Genomic DNA, 25,177 nt, shown 5'->3' on the forward strand with positions numbered 1-25,177 from the left:
TGCTTCCGCTTGTGCAGTCATCTCCTTCCCCTCGCACTAAAACAATACCTTGGCCTCCTGCCAAACTTCGAGCAGCGAGCGACTCTGGCTGTTTATGGCCCGAAATGGGTGCTGCGAGAGACTGGGGCTCTCCGAGTACTGAGAGAGGCCCAGAGGAAGAGAAGAGGCCAAAGCTTTAAAACACTCCCTTCCTCCGCCCCCCTCCCTTTTGTCCCAGACACCAAAACAAACGAGCTGATACACGTGTCCCTATGACTCTTGTTTACTATCAAGACAGCGCTGTGCAAGCACCTCTGGGATATGTAGTCCAACCGGTTCCTCTTGCCAGCAGTGTCCCAGAACAGAGCAAGGCTGAGACTACGAACCCACAATCCATTTCGGGGGCAAAGTTTGGCTTCGGTCCCCGGCGTCTCGGCAGCAATCCAATCCGAAGCGCTCACTCTTGTGATTGACAGGCCGTCTTCTCCAGTGAACACAACACAAAAGTCAATACAAGCCCGCCTCCCGAGACGGACCACGGTATCACCCAATGGGAAAGGGGAAAGATCGAATGGCAGTTCCGTAGGCCAATAAGAGGGCGAAAGATCTGGGGGGTGGCTCAACCCCCCGGGGGGGTTGAGGGGAGGGGGGAAGACGAAGCTTGAAAGACTTGGTAATGGCGACGGGTTTGGTAAGTAGGAAAGTTTCGGTTGAGGAGTAAGAGCGGCGGCGGGAGCAGTAAGGCGCGCCGGACAGACCGGCGTCAGTCGGAGAGGGGGTACACGAGCCGCTGGTGGTGTTGTCGCGTCCAGGGCGGCCCGCGTCGGGGCTGCCCGCACTCCGCGGCGGGTTTGTTGTCTTTCAGTTCGGGAAGGGGTGGGGGTGGGGAAGGGAGGGGCAGGATCCCGAGGGGAGCGGGCGGCCGGGCGGCTCGGGTCCGCGCTCCTCTTCTGCCAAGGGCTGCTCTCACAGTGGGAGCAGTTAACCGTCCGATAACTGCCCGCGGCGAACCCACCGGACCGGCGCCTCCCGCGAGTTCACCTGGGCTTCGCGGCGGCCGGGCCCGGGGGGTCTCGGGGGCTGGGGCTGGGAGGAGTCGGCGAGGTCGGCCCTTCGGGCCCGGTTGCGCGGTGGGTGGCCGGGCCGGGTGTGGAGATGGGGCGGGCCTGGGCGGGGGGAAGGGGCCGACGCGGCGCCGGGGCTGCCCAGGAAAGTTTGACTTCAACTCCGGGCGTGTGGGCGGAGGGTCGGAGGTTGGCCCCGGGTGGGCGGCCGGCTGGGGGTGGGGGACCCCAGTGAGGCGCCGCCTCTTCTGGGGGTCGAGGGGGGCTCGGCCCGAGCTGGGAAGCTCGCGGAGCCGCTGGGCCCCGGGGCTCATTGTTACGCATTTCGAATGAATGGGCTCCGAGGCGCCTGCGCGGTGCAGCTGAGCCGAGGGGAAAAACAAGCCTGGAGTCCAGGCTGCGGTCACATGATGGGGGGAGGGGAGGGGAAGGCGATGAATGGCGAAAGAGGGTGGGGGATGGACTTGGCTTGAACCGGGAGGCGCAGCCTCTTTGACCGAGAGCCCAAGCTTGGCAGGCGTTTCCAGTCTCCGCCTTCCAACCTATGCTGCCCCAGGCCGATTAAAACAAACAAACAAAAGAATCCAGGAGAAATCGGCAGCGGGGGCCCGGTTTTTGTAGCTTCCCTAAGCGGTGCACGGCGTCTGGGGGATTTCACTCGCGGCAGTGCATTCTCCACTGCCTAGAGTTCGTTCTTCAGGAGTCTTCAGCAAGAATCGCTTTTTAAAGGGAGCGCTGACGACAAGGCTGTACTCCAGTCTTTAGCTCAGGCTGCTACTCAGGCTAAGACGGGAGGAGGGTAATAGGGAGCTGTGTGTGCTAGGAAGTGTTGGGAGTCCTACCAGCAGTTCCCGACGAAGTGCTTTAGATTTATTTCCCTCCAACCAGCGGTAACAGATGACTCCAACCTTGGTTTTGAATTAAAGTCACCTTTTAAAAATTAGAAGAATTTTTGACATCTGTAAATACTTTTCTGGTGTTTAACTATTCATAATGCTCTACATTTGTAATGTATTCCTAGTATTTCGGTTTTTGCTTTTTTTCACCCCCCTCTGCTCTTGTCTTTTGTTTTAGCTTGCTAACAAGGGTGTTAGGGTCGGCTGTTCAGTTTCCTTGATTAAGCTACAGTAGTTTATCCCTCCTGACATGTGGAAGATGTGTTCCCAGACCTGTGGATGCCTGGAACTGGGGATAGTATTGAACTCTCTATATGCTGTTTTTTCTTATGATAAAGTTTATAAATTAGATATTAACAGTAATAGTTAATAATAACATAGAACAATATGCTGTAATAAAAGTGTGAATGTGGTCTTTCTCAAAATACCTTATTGTCCTGTACTCACCCTTGATGATGTGAGCTGATAAAATGCCTTATTTGGTGAGGTGAAGTGAGGTGAATGACCTAGGCATTGTGACTTGGTTTGGCTGCTATTGACCTTCTGACTTTAGGTCAGCAGGAGAATTAACTGTTTCCAGACTGGGTTGACCTTGGGTAACTGAAACCAGAGAGAGGGAAATCTCGGATAAGGGGCGATCACTGTAATCCATTTTAAACACCTCAATTCCTCATGTTAGAGATCTAAATTAATTGCACACGACCTTCTCCTCGTCCCCTCCCCCCTAACAATTTGAGCTTTGTAAAGAAGTCCTTTGGGATTAGGGAAGGACATATAGAAATCCTTTCTGTGATATCCCTGAGGGTTGAAAGCTAGGGATTTAAGGAAGAATAGGCACTTGAAAGTAGGAGTCTAATCTCTGTTGGTCTATGCCTTTTGTCTCTTTTCAAAGAGAAAATGATCACATTCAGTTGTCAGACTGCTGTTTTCCTCATCCATAAGAATAACTTTGTTCACAGAGCTGTTTTAAGGTTTTTATGAAATTAGAGGAAGTATGTCAAATGCTCTGTACATAGGAGGTAGGCATTTAGTAAAACCTAAGTTCTTTCTTGGCCATCCATGGAGATTTAGCTATTTCTGGTTCTCTCCACCTGTCCTCTTTCTCAGATTTGGTGGATAATTATTTACGAAAAGTTGCAAACAAAAGCAATAGAGCCTTCCCATGTCCCCCCAATAAAAATTTGTAAATTGGACATGCCATTTCAAAGCACAGCTGCTGGAGAATTTTACTCTTCCCTTTTGAGAATCCCTGGTGTAGTTGCAGAGTTATCTCCAGTACAAGGCAAGCTATGTCAAATCCTGTAATACCAAAGCAGTATGCAAAAGTATGAATGAACAATAGGGTTAGCTCTACCAGGAGATATTTGAAAGAGAAGCTTGTTTATCAAAATGAATGTGTAATTGGCATAATGTATGTGCGGGAGAATTTTTGACTGTGGACCCTTTTGGTATCCTTTTACTGTATTAGAGGTCTTGCTTCCCTCAAATAGTTTGACAGAGGAAAGTCTGAGACAAAAAAATTCACATTGGTATAGGGATTTGAATTTTGTTTTCATGTATTTTATTTAATTCTCCCGATAGCCCAGTGAGATAAGTGCAGGTGCCGTGAGGCCGAGGTTAAGTGGCCTGCCTCACATTCCATGTGAACAAGAGGGAACCTCCAGTCTTCTGACTTAGGTCTAGGCTCCCATTTACTGTGCTGTAGGCTTGCAGAAGCACTACCTCCATTATCTCAAGACCAAACTTTTGATAGCCTTGAGCAGTGAGAAGTTCACACACACAGAATTCAAATCCAACAAATACTTGGTGAGTATTTTGTTAGCGGGGCCGTAGCTCTGTTTTGAAATTGAAATGTCTTTTTCCCAGCTCCCTATAAGGAATATTGTGAGGGGATTTTGGGAGATCACGAACACAAGGGGCTGAAGAAATTATAGAAGTTGCAGAAGATGTTAGTGTACTGTAAATGGCAAGTGGGGACAGTGCAGGACTCGCTGATGGGGGAGGAGAAGATCTAGTTGGACGGAGAAAGCCAAAAAGTTCTGTAGAGGGAAGGGGAGGACAAGACAAATTGCAGCTCTGCTTCCCTGGATCCCCGAGCAGCTCTGCTTCGTACACTTAAGGATGGCTCTGAGGAGATACATAGGTATGGTGTGACCTCTGAACTTCATACTCCAGATAAAATGAGAAAATGGTCAAGTTTAAGATTGATTGCAGCTGGGGCTGACTTTTGCAGGTCACATCCTCTCGTAAGGCATATTACAACAGATGTTTATAAGGAGCTTGAGTCACTAAGATAGGTTCATTTGTTGTGTACACTTAAAATGTTGGAAAATTTTCTGTGAGAAGACTTCAAACCTGCTATCTAAACTGGAAATATTCACTGTTCAAAGAACTCAGAATGACTAGTTCCTGTCATGTCTTAGGCATTACTCAATAAGGAACCTGCAGTGATACTACTGATTTTCTAAGAACTCTTGCAAAGGACGCTGGGAGCAGGTGGCTGACAAATTGGGAATGTGAATACACTGTTTTTAATATATTTTCCCTTAAATATGTGTTATAGATGTTTCTGCATACTCATGTTTCAGTATGATTTGCTTTATAGGCTTAAAGAAAGTGTTTATGGTCCTGATCACATCAGACCTGTTCAAAAATCGTCAGTGGTTCCTCATCGTATGCTAATTGCTTATAATACTGGCCACTCTGCATCGAGGGTTTGCTCTGTGTTAGGCACTACTGTAAGCTTCTTATATTTGTTAGCTCACTGAGTCTTTACAACAACCTATGTAGGTGTTTTTATGATTTCCATTTTACATAAAGATTTTTAAATAGCTTGTCCAGGACACATAGCTAGTAAGTAGTAAATCTGATTATAAACTCAGGTAGCCTAATTTCAGAGACTTACTCTTGTGTACAAAAACCAAAGAAACCAATTTTTCTAAACTAGGATTGAAGATTCTGGCTCAGTCCACCTTTCCAGCCTTGGTATCCATGACCACAAGACACACAAGGCCAGCCTACCTTCTGGTGGTACTGGATTTTATGTTGTTTTGATTTTATCCATTACTTTGCAGACTCTGCAAGTTTGCTCATGTGAGTTTCTCTCATTGGAAGGCTTTTCTTCCTTCCTTTTTACCCATTTGTAGCCAAGCCCTGCTGTGTAGAACTGTGGTTATTTGCTTATATCTTTCCACTAAAGTACAGATTCCTTGAGATTCAAGACACATGTTCATCCTTGAGGTCCAACATTGCAGCTAGTATAGTGCCTTGTACATAATGTATATTCAATAAATGAATATGCGTATTTAAATAGGAAGGAATTTGGTAATCATTTTTAGCTCACTTGTTCTCACAATGCACCTGGTATTCTCTGGAAAGAAAATAAATAAAAACCAGCGCATAGGGTTGTACCCCAGACCAAATAAATCATATTCTCCGGAGGTGGGGCCTTGGCATCATCTTGTTTGAAGCCCACATAATCACATGCTTGAGAACGATCTAGCTAGAGTGTGCTTGATTTTTGCAGTGTGATGTGGAGGTTCAGAGTAATGATTTGGCCATTTTATTCTTGAGAAATCAATTTGTGTTACTACATCTTTTGTAGCCACCAGTTTTGTAGGAGATTATTCGTTATACCTCAGCAGATTTGCTGTTAACCGTATAGTGAGACTGTGATTAGTAGATAATAAATTGTACTAAACTGGAAAAGTGTTCATTTCTTGTGAATGCTTGGACATCTTTTGGATAGATAAACTGTTATTTCCCTGAAATAATGGCATGATCCATGACTTTTATTAAGTGTTGGATAACTTGTCATATTATTGAGGAAGGAAATTGCTGAAGCTGAATAAACTACCTGTTTGGTCTCCGTATCATTAACTATTTTCAGTAACTTCTATTTAGGACGTTAAGTGCCCAGAGTATGTATAAGGTTGCGCTGTGTCAGTCTAGGGATAAAACATTTTGTGAAGAAGTCATTTTATATTTCTTTTACTCACTGTGTCTCATTTCATCCTCATAACCCCTGTAGGAGGAAAATAGAGCAACTGTTTGACAGATGAAGATAACTGAGTTAGTGAGAAGCTCAGTCACTTACATCAGATAGTGGTCAAGCTGGACTCAAAACTCATGATTCCTTACATCTGACCCAGTGCCCTTTTCACTACTCTGTAGAACATCTTAGTATTGAGTAAGACTCTAAAGCAATGCCTAGGATCTGGGTCATTTTTGAGGGGTATAGGCAGAGAGAACCTGAAGGAGGTTGTTAGAAATAAAGTAAGGCAACAGCAGTTTGGTTACATGTGTCAGGAACCGTAAGAAGATGTTTAATTGCCATTCACCTACTAATGTGTCTCTAGAAATCTGAAATAATCTGATATAAGCAGATATTTTTTTTAAAATTTAAACTGTTGTTTAGAAGAGTAAAAACCCTGGGAATACCATGTTCAGCAGTAGGAGGGATAAGGAAATTTTGGTATATCCTAATGATGTATATTATGGAACTATTTAAAATAGACCTGTAAGAAAAATTAGTGACATAGGAAAATGCTTATGAACTTATGCGAAGGAAAAAGGTATCAATTATATATAATACAAAGTATGAAGGAAAATGTGATTGTAGGTGTCTGCATGAAAAAGAGATTGGATTGTAAAACAGTATACCAAAATGTTCACAATATCTAAATCTGGTTGGTGGGATTAGAAGTCATCCTTTCTGGGGCGTCTGGGTGGCTCACTTGGTTAAGCGTCCAACTCTTGATTTCGGCTGAGGTCTTGATCTCAGGGTCCTGAGATCAGCTCCCTGTAGGGCTCCACACTCATCAGGGAGTCTGCTTGAGATTCTTTCCCTCTCAGGGAGTCTGCTTGAGGTTCTTTCCCTCTGCCCCTGCCCCACCTCCACCCGTACAAGCCCTCTTTCTCTGTCTCTCTAAAATAAATAAATAAATCTCTTTTTAAAAAGTCATTATTTCTTTTTTAAAAAAAATGCTTTTTAGGGGTGCCTGGGTGGCTTAGTCGTTAAGCGTCTGCCTTCAGCTTAGGTCATGATCCCAGGGTCCTGGGATCGAGCTCCGCATCGGGCTCGCCTGCTTCTCCCTCTCCCACTCCTCCTGCTTGTGTTCCCTCTCTAGCTGTGTCTCTCTCTGTCAAATAAATAAATAAAATCTTTAAAAAAATAAAAATTTAAAAATGCCTTTTTTTCCATTTTTTCCCCCTACAGTGATTATGTATTTTACAGTTAGGAAAACATATTTCATAATAAAAAGATCATGAAAAAGCCTTTCTAGAAAAAAATTGTCAGTGTTTGTTGGTGATTATGTCATGGCTTAGAAAGCTCTGGTGTAAATACTGAGCAGTTAACGTCTTTTCACTGCATTTTGATCAGCATAGGCCCAGGTACTAGACTTTTAGTGACTTTAAATTGTAGTATATTTTATTGTCTTATTTTGAGGAAAAGCTATGTCATGTTAGATTTCTTGTGTGTATTTCATATTAGCTCATTAGAACTTTTTTTTAAAAATGAGATTTGGAGTAAAGCCTGAGAAATCAGGAAATCTTCCTGCTGCTGTCACCCCGGTTAAATAACCAATTTGATCATTGTCCAAAGGCAGAATGTAAAAGGTATAAACACATTTTACTTTCACAACGAAATTTAGTTGGTAGACTTTGCTAGAAATCATTTAGGTATATTAACCTATGTTATTTTCTTCCTTGTGATAGCTTTGTAGGCTTAGGATGAGGATAAATTTACTATTTGTTTAAATTTCCCATGATTATTATTCATCTTTCTAGAAATAATAAGCTATTCAGGGGACAGGTATCTTTTTATGATGGCTGGGTACCAAACTTTCATAAAGAAAATGTAGCATTTTTATTTTTTTGAGAAGTGTACTATATGGCCATTTTAAGAAACTCTTTCTTAAATGTCCTTCAGAGAATGTTATTTTAAGTATGTTAAACTTTACTTTCAGAAGATGAGAAAACAAAATAACAAGTTGGTAAACAGAAAAAGTGAAATAGAATCTTCAAAAATGAAAAAAAATAGAATATTCCTTCAGTTTTTCTTTTTTTAATTTAATGGAGGAAAGTTGGTTAATTTTCTTTTAAATTTGAAGATACAGGGGCGCCTGGGTGGCTCAGTTGTTGGGCGTCTGCCTTCGGCTCAGGTCATGATCCCAGGGTCCTGGGATGGAGCCCCGCATTGGGCTCCCTGCTCGGTGGGAAGCCTCCTTCTCCCTCTCCCACTCACCCTGCTTGTGTTCCTGCTCTTGCTGACTCACTCTCTCTGTCAAATAAATAAATAAAATCTTTTTTTTAAAAAAAATTTGAAGATACAAGTTGAAAAAATGGTTTTCTTGGTCTCTGTGTTTGGGTCTCAGAGTTATTTAAAGAGATAAAATATATAATAGTGCTATTCTTTTAAAGAAAAGACTTTTATAAATTTAAGATATTAATTCTTTTGGATTTGGGTATAATTTAGTGCTGACTACATGGTTGTAGCCCAAGAAATCTGGGAGTCTGCTCTAAAGGATTTGAGGGGGATACAGATGGCAATATATGATTAAAGATAAAACATTATGAGTCTCTGATGGATTTGATACTTCTGTAATCTCCAGATCACATGACTTGATACTTTTTTCTTTATTATTTTTATTTGAAGTCGGAGCACCATAACATGGTGTGGGAAGTGAAGACAAATCAGATGCCTAATGCAGTACAGAAACTCCTGCTGGTGATGGACAAGCGAGCTTCAGGAATGAATGACTCACTGGAGTTGCTGCAGTGTAATGAAAACTTGCCATCCTCACCTGGATACAACTCCTGTGATGAGCACATGGAGCTTGGTAAACAAAATTAAGTTTTTTAGGAGTCTGAGATTCATAGTTTTATGTTAAGTCAGCTTCTTCACCTGCCTTAAACTGCTTAAAAGTATGTGAAGTTTTTGTACCTTAGGAGTTTACAATGTTCCATTGTTACTGCTTGTAAAATATTACTTAAAACAAACCTAACTTTGGGCTATTTATGGTTATCATCGAGACTGATTTACAAATTATCAAACTAAACTGCTGTCGTGGGTAAAGGCTGGGCCAGTAAACACCTTGGGAAAATCCTGTGTATGGCTCATGTGACTTTTGAAACCTGCTGGTGAGCGTAGTACATTGTGCTCGGCCCCGCGTGGCCCGTTTGTGGCTGTGACGGGCAAGGTACGGCGGACCCTTGAAACTGGAGGGTCTGACATTTATGGTCATCACACTGCCGCCGAGCCGCCCCTGGGATGCGTGGCCAGTAGAAGCGTGTAGGCTTGTGAAGGTAGGGCTTGGAATTGTACTGCTGGGAGGCTGGTATCGAAGAGTCAGCAGCCAGTGAGTGACCTGGGCTTGCGGCCCTGCTTTTCAGCTTGGCTCTGTCTGCATTTAATGTGCGGCTTGCCGAAATGTCCACAGAGCCACGATTAGCCTCCGTTTACGAATGATAGGACAGAGGAGGCTACATGCTGCTGCGCTCTTTGGGAATTTGGAGACCCTGCAGGTCTTGGGACATTTCCCAACGGGTTGCTGGGCTCTGCGAGTCACTGAGTGGTGGGTGCCGTTGAGCATGGAGCGCCACCAGTCCACCATTTTCAGGAGGACATCAGGAAGTTAGGGCGGGGTGGGGGGGTGGCAAAAACTCGCACCACAACCCACTGCTTGGGTTTAAAAGCAGTTAATTTCCTGAGCTTGAAAGACAAATGAACCCTTTCCACCCAGTGACTGAAGAAGTGCTGGCCCCAGAAGGCTGTCAGCAGTGAGGGAAGGCGAACAGCTACAGCAGCGCGGGAGTTACAGGGTGGGGTTTGCCTAAGTTGCTGTGATGTTTTTCAGCTGCTCAGTCAAAGGGGGATGGCTTCTAGTCCATTTTTGGACTGGATATCCTGAATTAATACTTGTTAAGTAAGACATTTCAGTTTTCATAGGCTGTTCTGAGATATTTGCCTTGAATGGGAATTCTGTGTCTGTATTTTTATAGTAACAGTTGACCAGGACTCCCAAGGCTAGAAGAATTTCCTGACTTATGTATTGAAGGGACCCAGCGGATCTGTAGTTTGTTGTAGGTGTGTTTCATAAAGTTTTTTTAAGGCCTGTAAGAGGCTTTTTCTCCTCTCCTTTTTCTTTTTTTTTTTTTTTAAATATTTTTTTTTAGAATTCAGTCTTCCTTAGTGTTCATAGCTGTGGTATGTGTACTTGAGCCTTGGGAACACACCTTTAAGAAAACATAACCAACAATTATTGAGTTTAGAATTTCTCAGTCAAAAGAAATAATTTAGCATAGATTAAGTTGAATAAGTACTACCTAAAACTTTATAATATGACCTATTGATCTCATCTTTAAAAATTGTTCTCATTATTGCAGTAATCTTCTATAACAGGGTAATAAAGTATGGGAGTAAGTACATATGTGTACACATAAAATGCTTTTTTCCTCATTAACATGTTAACCTAAAAACGTCTTGTTGGAATATGGACTAATCCGGTGAACTATTAAAAAAAAATCAGAAAACGTAAACACAAACTTTTTCCGGTCTGGGAAGAGGTGTGGTAATTCAAGTCATCAATACATTTATATCTGCTTGGTCTATTTCCCATCAGGCTCTGTTGACCCTGGAATGTAGAAGGTGTCATTATTTAGATCAAAACTTGTTCATTCAAGAAAACATTTCAAATTTACACTTCTCACAAAATTAATTAGCTAGATTTAAGGACTTCTCCTCCAGCTATAATATAACATTATTCCCCCTGTTAACAATTTACTTTTTATAATTTTGAATGTGTTTATTTGCAGATGACCTTCCTGAACTTCAGGCTGTTCAGAGTGATCCTACTCAATCTGCCATATACCAGCTAAGTTCAGATGTTTCACATCAAGAGTATCCAAGACCATCTTGGAACCAAAATACCTCAGACATATCAGAAAATACTTATGGTGAAAATGAGGTGGATTGGCTAACAGAATTAGCAAATATTGCCACCAGCCCACAGAGTCCACTTATGCAGTGCTCGTTCTACAACAGGTGGGCACACTGGCTCTATTTTTATTGAAAACTTCTATCATTACAAAGAGCTACTTTTTTTCCCCTAGTTTTAAAAGTAATAATGCTATTAACCATCTAATGAATGGTCTACTGAAATTAGAATTTAAGTAGTCATTCGAATTATGTTCTTTGTTTTATAGTGATTGTAGAGCTTTTTCACCTAATATCATGATTTCATACTTTGAGAAGTAGATGAAAGTGGTAAGAGAACCGCAGAGTCAAAAATATTTGTAAGTGGGCGCCTGGGTGGCTCAGTTGGTTAAGCGGCTGCCTTCGGCTCAGGTCATGATCCTGGAGTCCCGGGATCGAGTCCCGCATCAGGCTCCCTGCTCGGCAGGGAGTCTGCTTCTCCCTCTGACCCTCCTCCCTCTCATGCTCTCTGTTTCTCATTCTCTCTGTCTCAAATAAATAAATAAAAATCTTTAAAAAAAAAAATATTTGTAAGTGCATTAAAGTCATCAAAAATTAAACCAGACCAAGAAATACTTTTATTATATACTTATCCTTATAGAAATGAAAATTATACTTGTCTAAAAAGCCATAGTTATAATAACTTTTATTTTAAAATCTTACCAACCTTGAGTTTGGTTCCTTCTGGTCTAGGTTTATTTTCTTCCACAATGTATGTGACGTTTTGTTACTTACCTGTTGGTGAAAACTATAATTGCTAATGTTAAAATCTAGAACTTCGTAAGAGTGGACTCCCATTGGTAAAAAACACTGTTTTCATATACCCAGACCAGAGTTTCCGCAAATGAATTGTTGTGCTATGAAATTATGGAAGCTTTGAACTAAAATTCCTAGAGAGACCTAAGTGGATAATGTTTCATTAATTATACCTAAAATTAGAAAATTAGCTATGTAAAAATACCTAGATAAATACGATAGTTTGTAGGGGAGAGAAGCGGATTTGTACTCGCGTGGGTAGACAGACCATAGTCCACACGAGATGATGTAGGGATAACTGAATTTTGGTAGTGCTTCTAACTTAATGTAATTCTTTGTTAAAAAATAAACTTTTCATGTGTGAAGCCCTGGTTTTCTTGCAACCCATTGAATTATGTTGTTTTTCTTCTGTTCAGTAGGATATTGGTCTCGATTAGGGCAAATTCAATTCAGTTAACTAAATTTTTCAGTTTAATCCCATGAAAAATTTCCCAGAAAGAAAAAATAGTCAAAAGGCTAAAAATTTGCTTATAATTAAACAAACCCTGATTTTCCCATTGGACTTTCTTTTTCCTAGTTTAGTGATAACAGTTCATTTTTTTTTTTTTTTTTACAGCAAACTTAAGAGAATTAATAATGTAGCTCCTGAAAAGATGAGTAAACCCCTCAGAAGATAATTGATATAAATAAAAACATAAGTAAAGGAGATACTTTCATGAACTTATTCTCTGTAGCATTTTCTGTGCTTCCCTTCTTCCTGGGGAACAAGCCCAAGAGTCACACTCTGCTGTCTTGCCTGCCTTCTAACACTGTCAGTGGCTGTTCATGCAGCTTCTTGTAGCATGTTAAATGGTGTTAGTTAGTGAGCTTTGGATCTCTGAAGTCCATAACTGTACAATACCCAGGGGTTGGGGACAGGTACCTACCCACGCGTAGGTAGAGGGATGAAGAGACCTATGGTGTTGGTGTTTCAGACACGTTTGGCATGTTAATTTTTACAGGCCATATGCATTTTAGAACATTGTGCTGTTACTTCTTCTTAAATGGTTCAACAGAAGAACTAATAAACCCCAATTTCTTTTATTAGTCCTGAAGGCAGGGATTACTTAAGGAAGTTTAGCAGTTTGGCCATTCTCCAATATCATAAAGATCTAAATGTTTAATAAAAGGAAGAAATGGGCCAAAGATGAAACAGTATTTGAATTTTGAAATCCAAAATTGGAGAGTGTGCTAATAAAATGCTTCGAAATTTGAGGGTATTGTGTGTGTGTGTGTGTTTTTTTTTAAGATTTTATTTTATTTATATGACAGAGAGAGTGAGCACAAGCAGGGAGAGCGGCAGGCAGAGGCAGAGGGAGAAGCAGGCACCCCGCCGAGCAGGGAGCCTGAAGCAGGACTCGATCCCAGGACCCTGGGATCATGACCTGAGTTGAAGGCAGACGCTTAACCCACTGAACCACCCAGGCGTCCCTGAGGGGTTTTTATGAGGGGTTTTTATTTAAGAAGTGATACGGACATGAAAGCATAGTTTTATAGACTCTTACCAAAAAGTAACTTCTGCAAAGGCATAATGAAAAAGTGTTAGGATAAAATAAAAATTGAAGGGCCAATAAAATTTCTCAGGGAGTAAGGGAAGAACTCGAAAGTGAGATGTCCCTCCCCCTTCAACCAACTAAGAGGCTTAGTACAGACATGCGTATACTTTGCTGTGTTACGGCCTAGATCCCTTCCTGTTTGGCACCTCAGAAAACTGTCCTGATGTGGGACCTTTGGGCGGGTTGGTCTCCGAGAGCCTGCAGTCTTCCTCTCTGTTGCTTTCTGAACTCCTGAGTTCAGAGCATGGTGCCACTCACCCAAGGCTGGGCATGCTTCTTACTGCGACCCCTCCCGGGAAGGGCTGACCTTTTTCTAAGGTGATCCTGGGGGAAAATAGCGTTATGAGTAGATGTTTTTCAATAAGCTTGAATCAGAAAACAAGAAATAGTGTCCAGTTACAAGAAGTTGCAAATAGGCTCCTTTCTGCTATAATAAAGTTTAAGCATTTTAGCTTCAGGTAGTTCATTTTATCTGCGCAGTGACAGGTGGTTGGTAGGTAGAAGGTTCCATGTTGGTCATGCTCAGCTTAGATGCCCTGTTCATATTGACTGAGTCCAAGTAGAAGAAAGAAGTGGACAGGGAGCCCTGCACATGATCATGAATGAGGATATGCATGTCTGAATAAAGGAACGAATAATTTGGAATTTTAAAATACATGGGTAAATATGAAAAAAGAACGGTATTTACCATGTGTGAAGAAGGCTTGGTTAAGAAGTTAAGGAATAGCGTACTCCAAGTGAAATCTTGATGTCTTTTAGTGTTTTCGATAGGTGTCTTATATGTGATGAGTTGGTATTAGGAATATGAAGTTCTTTTCATCAAAAGGAAAGACCTGCTGTGTAAGGAGCTCTGCTTTATGGTTAAAACTGCTTCCTTATTTTAGATCATCTCCTGTACACATCATAGCTACTAGCAAAAGTTTACATTCCTATGCACGCCCTCCACCTGTGTCCTCTTCTAAGAGCGAGCCAGCCTTCCCTCATCATCACTGGAAGGAGGAAACACCAGTCAGACACGAAAGGGTGAGTGTATTTATGAACATAAACTGTTACGAAGTTTGCACAACGGTTGAAATATGTTAACTTTCCTTTTCTCAGAAGTACTTCTGAAGCACGTACAGCTGGGAAATTGTCTCATTCTGCTAGCGATCTGGATTCGATTTTATGTACAGCTCTGGCAACTGTTAGGAATGTTTGTTATCAGTGGGAACATATATTGAACTAAAACTTCCAAAAACTTCAGTTTTCAAAGGTGTATTTTTCCCTAAGTTACAGTGTTTAAGTTACCCACTCAGGAGGAGGGAGAGAGCCAGAAGCCTTGAGATAAAGACAGATATTAACAGAATATGTTACAAAATAAAGTTTCTGATGTTTTTCTCCATAGGCAAATAGTGAGTCAGAATCTGGCATTTTCTGCATGTCCTCCCTCTCCGATGATGATGATTTGGGCTGGTGCAATTCCTGGCCTTCAACTGCTTGGCACTGTTTTCTGAAAGGTGAAAGAATGCTTGAATTTTTACAGCTGACTTATGTAGCATGCTAGGCACATACCTAATTTTTTTTTTTTTTTTTTTTTACTTAAACTTTAGGCACACGACTGTGCTTTCATAAGGAAAGCAAAAAGGAATGGCAGGATGTTGAAGATTTTGCTAGAACCGAAAGCTGTGATAATGAGGAAGACCTCCAAGTGGGCACTCACAAGGTTGATTTAAAATTCGTAAAACTTTTCCAAATCTTTCAGAAGGAAACCTAGGCTTATTATTAATCTATATGAGTGTTCTCCATTTACTTTCATACTTAAGTGACATCTTATATTTTAGGTAGAGGTTTTGTGACTCTGTTACAGCTTAGCCACATGGACAGCGGCAGTGACTTCAGGTTTACCTTTGTAATTATGCTTTCTTAGATGGGCAAAAGATGTATTTCGTAGCTCTTTTTGTACGTTTATGTTGGGGAAACTAAACTGGCATTTCAAATAAAATGAACAAATGAACCAAAGCTTTTTCTTACGTAATCTACAAAGTGGTTAATTCCCAAATGGATAATTGAGAGTTGATTATATGAAGTTACTTTTTAAATGACCTGATAAAACACTGGCATTTGTTTAAGTTAATAAGCAAAGGCAGTAGGTGGCAGCGGCAGGATAAAGGTCAGTTGGTATCTGTACAATCTTAATCTTTAAAATCTTGAATTTCTCCATCTCCACTGTAGGCAGAGAAGTTGGGCATGTGAAGTGTGCTTGTTTAAAATTCCTGTTTTGATCCTGATCCTGCTGTTACTTACTGTTGAGTCTAGAGAGAAATAGTCCTGCCTCAACTGCCTTCAGTTTCCCCCTCTTGCTGTTACTCTTCATTTATGGTGAAGTTCGCCTTGTCTGACTTGGGCCTCTGCTGTTCTACTCAGATTGTCTCAAAGGTTACTAGCTTCATTCTGATTTCTAGTGAGACTTCTTGCTTTGTTTGTCATCTTTGCAACATTTGACACAGGGAGTTGTCTTCTCTTGATTTGTGCAGCATGGCGGGGCTCCGGTTCTCTACTGTCTCCGTCTCTGTGGCTGGCGGCTTGTCTGCCCATGGCGTGGAGTGGGAGAGAAGGTTCTGCCCATGGGCACTGTCTTCACCGTTTCCTGTCTGCCGATACGGTCAGCCGCAGCCCCTTGGTGGGCCTGTGGAAGGCACCCCGGTCTTGGAGGCAGGAGATCTGGGCTCTGTTTCTGGTTCTTCAGCAACTCTTTGTGTGACTGATGTTGGGCAGATTGTCGACCCCACCCTGTGTTGGCTTCCTGATCTGTAAAATGGGATTGGATTTGTTTGGAGGTCTCGTAGCTCTAAGAATGAGAAGATTCTGTGATTTCGTTTACAAATATATGGCTGTAGCCTTCCCCTGCATGTTGGACATCTGCACGTGGATATCGACCAGTTCTTTATGCTCAGCTTGTTCGTATAACCGAGACTGGACTCACCTTTTCCTTCCCCTCCCTGGCCTGCTTAAAGATATTGTTAACCTTCTTTTGGCAGATTAAAACCAAGAAGTTGACTGTTTCCCTCCTCCCTTCATAGTGGATCAGTCTAATTCTCTAAAGATGCTTTGCAGTCACCCTTCTGGCTCCGTCACTGGAGCAACGGTTGCGTGCTAAAGCTAGCTGGTGGCCTGTCAGTCTCCTTGGTTTTTCTGTGAATTTAAGGGTAGGGATCCCATGTAGTTAACGTGTTTTCAGAACCTAGCATCTGGCATGTGCTGACTGCTCAATAAATATTGGTTGAATTTACATTTAGCCCGGTTCTACCACCGCGGCACTTGTCAGTTTAAGACTAATGGGTTTCTTTCCTCGTGTCTTCAAAGAAATTGAATACGAGAGTCACCTTTTATCCTGCAGACTTTATCATCTTCTTAAAATTGACAGTTGTTAGTAAAATACTTTCATTGACTTGCAGTTACCCATTCAAAGAAAGGTTTGAGCACTTCCCCGTCATCCTCGACTTACTAACTAGCCCCTCCTTTTCAGGCTTCTTTGCCTAACCTCTGAACTCCCCTGTATTTTTAGCAAATACTCGCCACTCTCCAGAGAAGTCGCTGGTTTCAGCTCTTGCTGGCATTGAGGCTCGCTCTTCTAACTTCTGGGTTTAGAAGTGGGAACTGAAAGCCCTTCCTAGTCTCTCTCAGAGTTTATACCTCCCTTCATTAAAGTCCATTAGCATCCTTTACACTTCAGTTAAAGTGCTCATTCCAGTCTGCTTTACATTGTAGTGGTTTATAGATGTGCCTTTCTTTACCGACAGGGATCCTGTCTTGTTTATTGTTACCTTTTCCACAAAGTCTTACATGTAATAGGAACTTCACTATGTGTTGAATTAAACATTGCCTGTTTGTTCACTCTATGCATGTATTTTCAGGGCTATGGTTCTGATGGTCTAAAGTTGTTATCACATGAAGAAAGTGTATCATTTGGCGAGTCTGTACTGAAGTTGACTTTTGATCCCGGTACAGAGGAAGACGGCTTACTTACTGTAGAGTGTAAGCTGGACCACCCTTTCTATGTTAAGAATAAAGGTAGGGCTTCAATTTGATTTTATAGTAACTTTTTAAAGAAGACTTCTTAAATCTGTTACTATGTCTTGTGGCATAATTCTTTGATGATTAAGGAAAAAAAAAACCTTGAAGGGCAAACTTCTTTCAAACTACAGAGAACTACCATAGGAAGTGCCTTATCACAATACCTACTGATGTGTACGCGTTTTAGCAGGAGTCACCTCCTGTGGGTAGGAACTCTTAGACTCCTGTAACACACTATATAAGCAGCTCTCTGTTATCTTTGTATAGTTTGGGGAATGGAGTATTCTGGTAATTGCATTTTGGTTTAGGGTTACCAAATATGCTATATATCTGAATCACTTTTCCGAGATCTATTACAACACCGTGTGAAAAATGGTAATTCAGAAGCTATTTCATGGTCTCAGTCATCATCATCTATCATTTACTATCTTGTAAATTGTGGAAGTGCCGATTGATAGAATCTGTGTATTAATAAAATGCTGAATTAAACTAGTTTTGGAGAGCTTTTGCATTGCTTGAAGAAAATACTTGGACTTGCTTTGTAGCAGAGATACAGGACATGTTAAAAGTCTGCTGGGACTTAACTAATAACTTTTTAAGGCTCAGAACTGATAGGTATATCATAGAATAAATAATTAGGGCCCCTTCTATCCATCCCCATCCTTTATGTAACTGCTCTTTGATTTAATTTTAGGTTGGTCATCATTTTATCCAAGCTTGACTGTGGTACAGCATGGCATCCCATGTTGTGAAATTCATATTGGTGATGTATGTCTACCTCCTGGACACCCCGATGCCATTAATTTTGATGATTCAGGTGTTTTTGATACATTTAAAAGGTAATATTGGGTTAATTCTTTTTTTCTGTTAATGTTTACCTTTAATCTCTTTAATGATTGCTAAGTCAGATATTTAGGAGGTTAAACCTAAAAGATTTGAGAATTATAAAAGGACTACTTAGAGTAAGTATGTACATGATGAAATGAAAAAATACTAGGTAATTAAAGTAAAATAATAGTTCAAGGGGAGCTTTTCATAAAGTAGTCGTATAGGAAAACCAGGAGTTCATAAAACATTTGGTATTAGATTAGGAAAAATACCACATGTTACGTGACCAAGAACTACAGAGCCGAGCTTTGATAGTTTTTATATATATATATATATATATATATAAAATTGCCATATCCAGCCGGCTGTTTTCACCAGGCCACAAGTCTCCTAATGGTGTTCTTTTTTGTAGTTAACTGTTACCCTTTCTTTTCTCTCCTTAACTGTTCTTTAATATTCATTTCAACCAAGGGCATTAGTTGCATGAATTAACAAACAGTAAAAATGGCAAAAAACTGACATTTGGAAAATCTTAAAGAGGGAAGTGATTTTTCTTGAGAACAGAATAAGTACCCATGTGTCCTGACACTCAAGAAGGCTGATCTGATCAACTGTCTCAGTTTGGGTGCAGCTTTACTGGTTTTAGCACTGAAAGGCCCAGAGCCCTGGAAGCCTCACGGGCTTGGGCACACTGGGATCGGGGTGGTTGGTTACCTAAGCCCAGGAATTATCCAGAGAAAGTGTGTGTGTAGGTATCTGGGATTTTAAGACTCTTTTTTTTCTCTAAGATAATTATTAAATTCAGAATTCCCGCTGGCCTACAGGTTTTATTTCATTCGTTTTAACATAATAAAACATAATGTTAATAATATATTTTTATTGCAAAAGGATATGTGAGGCTATTGTTTTAAAAAAGCAACTAGCACAGGCCCTGGCACAGGTTATATGCTCAGTAAACATCTGCAGATTGGAATCTAAATGCTGTTTGATTACATCCCTCATAGATACTGTTCTAAAAATTAGAGAGAAATGAGACAGTTTGAAAATCTGATACTCTAAACATTCTTAGGGTGTAGGTCAGTGATACCTCTCACATTTTGGTGAGAATATTCTAGAGATAGAAAAACTTTGGAAGGTAATTTGGTTTTATTTTATAACACTGACTGTAGTAGTTGTACCTGGAGAAGTATGTGTACCCTAGAGAAGTAAATTCTCATAGACACGCACTGGGAGAGGTAGGTAATAAGGTCATAGCTGTGTTGCTCAGGATAGCAAAAACATGGAAACAATGCAATATTCATCAACTGCAGAGGGAATACATAACTTGTGATATAATCATATGGTGGAATTTTTTATAAGTGGAAGATGAATGAGCCATAGCCATACATTGTAAAACATGGATCAGTTTTAGAAATAATGTTAAGTAAAATTAGTCTCAGAAATCTACAGTATCATTCCATTTTTTATGGAATCAGATGTTCTTTGGAAATATATCTAACAAAATTATAAACCTAATTACATTTATGTAATTTTTATGTAGTATATATAATACACATTATACAGTTACGCTAGGGATTCAGTGATGTAGTAGGATGACTCCCAGGATTTAGTTTGTAGTCACATTCATGCCTAAGATTTCTTATAGCAAAGGGATACAAAGCAAAATCACAAAAAGGCAAGGCACGTGGGGTGAAGTCTGGAGGAAGCCAGGCTTCCAGGACTCGTCTCCCAGTGGAGTCACACAGCGCACGCTTCTCTCTCTCGGCAGTGAGTGCTGACAACAGGTATTACTGGGCGTCAGCCAGGGAAGCTGTTGGACGGACCCTCAGCACCAGGGTCTTACTGGGAGCCGGTAGCCTAGGCTGCCTCTGCCTTGCACGTACCCAAATCCCAAACTTCCAAAAGGAAGCAGGTGTTCAGGGTAAACCATGTCGTTTGTACACATAGTTTAGGCACACTGAGCCACTCTTACCAGTTGTGGAATGATGAGAACTCTCCTTGAAATCCTAATTCCAGATGCTAGTCGTGGGCCAACCTTGTACAGATGCCCTCAAAAGGAGAGCAGTCTGGCCTGCTGTGTTACCTCTTTGTTGTGTAACAGGACTTTCACATATTACATGTTGATACAATTGATGTAAACATAATTAATGCTGCTATAGTGTTTATCTGTTGTTTATGAATTTATTATTTTTATAATAACATTGAAAAAGTAGGGATGATAAACCATTCAGGAGAGTGGCTTTCGCTGGGGGGTGGCAAATGTGGAACTTTATTGATAGAAATATTCTATTTCTTAATTAGGTTGTGGGTGTACTCATTTATTTGTATACTCTATAACATAAAAGCTATATACATTTTTTATCAAGTCTTGCATAGTGTAAAACTTTCTTTTAAGCAAAAAGGAATACTAGGCTACCTATTTCCTGCTTTGCCAAGATGGTAGCTTCCCATCACTTGGTCCCACTGAATAGCAGTCACTCCTGAGATGACCTTAGACATTGGGCTCATTTTCCTGTGGAGTGACGGCAACACCCTCCTTTCTGCTCCTCATAAAGGATTGGGAGATGGGCAGTTTCATCCAGGAGAAACCATGACAGAGTTGAGAAGCATGCAGTTGCCTACATTTCGCCGTGGGTTAGATTATGACTGGGTGGGTTAAGGGGAGTGCTGCGTGGCATAAGGAGGGCGAGGAGGGAAAGAACGACAGGAAGAAGAAACCCTTGTCTGAGAGGGAACCCCAGAGTACATTGCAGCGACTGTTTGGGGATTTGGGGCCAGCTCTTGGGTCATGCTGTACAGAGGACATCTGAGTAGATTATAGCTTGGTAAGGACCAGAAGTCGGCCATAGATGAGCCCTTAAACACAGTTTCCAGTTCATTTGTGGAAAGGAAGCTTCTAAGTGAGAGCATGATTTGGAGAAGCCCATTGGAGACACAGAATTGAGGCCAGTCTTCTAGGTGTCAGGCAGTTTTCAAGACACACTTCTGACTCTGCAAAGTTGGCATTTCTGTTCGAGTGATCGAATTTAACACACTTCGCGGGTGCCCATCGTGTCCCTGGTGCTGTGCACATGTCACCTGAGGTACTCTTCCCTACCCGATGAGATTCCATCCTCCCTTTACCGGAGGGGGGTGTGGGGGGCGGTTCAGGAACCAAAAGAGCCCTTAGTATCAGAACCAGGTTTCAAGTCTGTATCATCTGAGGGTTCACCAGTCTAGGCTACTTCGGCAGTAACAGCACTGCTGCGCGCCCGTCTCGGCCCTAGGTCTTGTGGGCGCCGCCCTGTCAGCTCCGCAAAGCCGCACGGTCTGTGTTACATGCGTCTTGGAGAGACGTTAACTGAGGTCCATGGTTTACTGAACCTGCTGGAAGAGGTGGGGTTTGAACCTAGTTAAAATGTTATATTATCACGTTCTCCAGCATTTTTTTTTTTACCTTTTCAGTCGGTCATCAAATACTTGAGAGCCCGGGGTGTGTGCCGGGCGTGGGCATTTAAACCGTGCTAAGCCCTGGGCCTGCCTCGGCTTCGCGTCCGGAGGAGGGCGGGGCCCAGTGAACGTGTGCGGCGGTGTGAGCGCGTGAGAGGCCGCGGGGCCTGCTGGGAACGGGCGCTCTGGAGCCCGGCCTCCGCGCCCCAACCCCGCGCCCGGCCCCCCGCTTTGCGGCGGGCGTCGGTGAACTTTTGGGTGGCTCTTTAAAAAAAATGTGTAAAATGAGCATCGTGTTGAAGGGAGGATTCAAGTGAGTGTCTGGTTAACAGACATACATGCTTCACAGACTAAGCCTGTTGGCGGGTTTTTCTTTCGAGGGGGGACTAGCGAGGGTGGGAAGGGTGACCTGAGCGAGCCGCGGCGGGGAGCCGGGGCGCAGGCGTGGAGGCGGGCGCGGCGCAGGGCCTCGCGGCGGGGAAAGGCTCGCACGCCGAGCGTAGCGAAACGTGAAGCTGTTAGACGTTCTTTGCAACTTTTTAATGCTGTCGTCCGCTCAGAATCCAGATTTCGGTGATTAAATGTTTCTAAGTAAGTTGTATCCATAATGGAAACGGAGGGTAGGCTCCATTCGTACCACTAGATGGTAGAGTTTTCAAATTGCAGTAGTTCATGAGCTTGCCTCAATTTTCTTAAATCTTTTTGGTATTTCAGATTGTAATCAAATACTTCCTTCGGGGGAGATTAATAATTTTGTGTCAGGTTCATTTATAATGCTTAATTTTGCCGTTTTTCTAAATTATATATGGGAGGCGCTTGAGGACAGCCAAAATTGTTTCTTGGACGTGATCCTGACTGCTAAGCATTGATTAGATGGTTTTGGAGTCATATTTACATTGAGTTCATGTAATACCTCTAAAAACCACACGTTGTGTGGTTGATAATCGGTAGAAGTCTTTTTTATTGTGTGCAGTGAATGGTCCGGGCCTCCTGCACTTCGCTGTCTCCATCCCCGTCTCTGGGATAATTCGTAATCCCCTGTTGCTTTACCTTTAGGCGGATACTTACTGTATCTGATTCTGTAGCCAATATCGACTTGTTGTGATAGATTGCCAGAATTTCTGTTTCAGGGAGAGAGTAGGGGCTAGATTTAGAATACAAGGTTTTCTGTTAAGATAAAAGGTATAAGCAGTAGGTGTAAACACATTTGGAACCAAAGAAATCTTTTGACAGGTGTAATCTTTAGGCTGTCATCTATATTAGCTCCACTTTTGAGGTGATATTTTCAATGAGTCTGATTATTGTTTGTTCACCTTGATGTCAGCCAGTGGCAAGGCAGAGCACTGTGGTTTTGGTGAGGAAACCTAGGGGTTTGGAGGTGGACAGATCTGGGGCTGGATCTAGTAGTAGCTGTGGGGCCTTGAGTGAATAGTACTTGTTCCTTTTTTGGCCTGTTTCTTTATATAAAGAGAGGATAATGATACTCACTAAGCAAGCTTGTTGGGAAAATGAGAATATGCATAACTTGTTTCCATGCTCATGTAAACTGAATATACTTACCAAAATATGGCCTTGCCCGATCAGTGTGAGTTCTTACTTTTAAGTTATGAAGCTGTGTTCTACTAGATGGATGGCCTTTAGGGGTGATGGATGTATACATGACTATTTTGACCTAAACAGACAAAAAATTTTAAGTTCCTTTAGCTGTATTCAACCACTTTTGACTGTCCCTCCCCAACACTTGGTCTTGTGTAGCACTTAGGCCTGGTATATGCCCTGCTGCTCCATTTTAACTTTCTAGCTGTTTTTAGGCTTCTGTTGGCCAAGAAATCAGATTATCAAATTCGTCAAAAAGTGAATCTAAAGTAGTAATTAAGTGGGTTGCATGGGATCTGGAGGAGGTACTTGCTATGAATAAAGTACGTGGATTATAACATTCTTGTGGGGGGCTTGAAGTTTTCTTCTTTTGTATTCTCTGCAGATTTTTAAAAAAACAGTTTTAGTGCATATACAAGCTGTCAGCTTATAAGCAACTATTGATGGTGAAGTTATTAAAGTAGGGTTGGTTAACATTATATACATTGAAGTTTCTGATCAGGTGTTAAGGTTTTTGTTTTTGTTTTTTTTAAATCCTGTTTTTACAAATCAAACTGAATTAAAACCATGTTAATAAATTTTTTTTTAGCTATGACTTCACACCTATGGATTCTTCTGCAGTCTATGTGTTAAGTAGTATGGCTCGTCAGCGTCGTGCATCTTTGTCTTGTGGAGGGCCTGGAGGTCAAGACTTTGCAAGATCTGGACTCAGTAAAAACTGTGGCTCACCAGGATCATCACAGCTCTCTTCCAATTCCTTGTATGCTAAAGCTGTCAAAACCCACAGCTCAGGGACTGTGAGCGCCACTTCTCCTAACAAGTGCAAAAGACCAATGAATGCCTTCATGCTTTTTGCCAAAAAATATAGAGTTGAATATACTCAGATGTATCCAGGGAAAGATAACAGGTAAAAAGAGTATTTCTGATTGTAATAATTAACACTCCAGTGCAGTTTCACAGGAACTGGGATAGTTAAGTAAACTTATCCCCCAATAGCTTTTATCATCATTATTATTACTATTTATAAAGATTTTATTGACTTATTTGAGAGAGTGAGAGAGAGAGAGCATGAGAAGAGGGGCAGAGGGAGAAGGAGAAGCAGGCTCCCTGCTGAGCAAGGAGCCTGATGCGGGGCTCGATCCCAGGACCCCAGGATCATGAGTTGAACTGAAGGCAGACTCTTAACCTACTGAACCACCCAGGCACCCCCCAATAGCTTTTATTATTGAATTCGTTTTCTTAGGTTGACTTTAAAGAGTTTAAGTGGCATTTTTAGGGTCATGGGTAAATATTTTTATAACACCTGGAGAGACTTTAGGTTACCTAAAGATATGCCTTCTAAAATAATATTAAATGTTGTTTGCCTGTTGGAAGTCACAATTCTAACAACTGACTATTCCGTAGAAAAGTTTTTTGTGTCAGATCCCAAGGATGTCCTCACAACTGTGTCATGCTACAGAATGTGCAGGCAGTGGCCTTTTGACAAATGTGGAAATCACTATAAACTGCAAAAGACTAAACATAAAGGTGTCCTCAGAACCCAGGGATAAAACTGACTCTAGTCCTTTCTACTCTGTTTACTTACACTCTTAGCTCATCTGTTAGCATCCTCTACTCACTTCCTCTCAAACCAGCCTAATTCTCCATGTATTAAAATTACTTCTTCCAGTTTTCCCAGTTTCCTGACAATCAGTACTCTCTTCCTTGATATCATGAGAAAAGTCAAATGATTATCCACATAAAATAATTGAGTTTTGAACTCGAGTTTGAATGTCTCATGAGCTTAATTGTTTATATAGAGGGAGAAGGAGTGGACATAGTTTCAGGTCAGCATAATGCTTTGATAGCTGTAAGCACCATGAAACCATCGCCACAGGAAGTCTGGTTCTCATCCATCACCACACAGTTACAAATTTTTCTTGAAACGAGAACTTTTAAGAGCTACTCTTCACAATTTTCAGACACACAGCACAGCAGTACTAACTGTGGTCACTGTGCAGCACC

At 41.6% G+C, this 25,177-nt stretch overlaps 1 protein-coding gene across 3 annotated transcripts in view; it reads left to right on the forward strand.

Annotated features, from left to right (window-relative positions):
- The first annotated feature begins 609 nt into the window (after positions 1-609).
- HBP1 (HMG-box transcription factor 1) overlaps positions 610-25,177 on the forward strand; it is a 28,383-nt gene continuing 3,815 nt past the window's right edge. For 2 of the 3 annotated variants that reach the window (XR_010406602.1, XM_045864886.3), the window contains exons 1-9: positions 610-670; positions 8,598-8,781; positions 10,757-10,985; positions 14,152-14,290; positions 14,652-14,763; positions 14,857-14,969; positions 17,161-17,317; positions 18,015-18,159; positions 23,763-24,080. Coding sequence is in view for 2 of the 3 variants with exons in the window: in XM_045864886.3 (XP_045720842.1) it covers positions 656-670; positions 8,598-8,781; positions 10,757-10,985; positions 14,152-14,290; positions 14,652-14,763; positions 14,857-14,969; positions 17,161-17,317; positions 18,015-18,159; positions 23,763-24,080 (1,412 nt within the window). In the remaining variant the exon portion in view is untranslated. Of the gene's footprint in view, positions 671-697; positions 829-8,597; positions 8,782-10,756; positions 10,986-14,151; positions 14,291-14,651; positions 14,764-14,856; positions 14,970-17,160; positions 17,318-18,014; positions 18,160-23,762; positions 24,081-25,177 lie in introns of those variants that run through there. The other variant, XM_064575424.1, reaches the window with a different exon arrangement.

This window comes from Mirounga angustirostris, unplaced genomic scaffold (assembly GCF_029215605.1).
Source record: "Mirounga angustirostris isolate CCGP_5_RB_7025 unplaced genomic scaffold, mMirAng1.0.hap1 SCAF_12, whole genome shotgun sequence".
NCBI lineage: Eukaryota > Metazoa > Chordata > Mammalia > Carnivora > Phocidae > Mirounga > Mirounga angustirostris.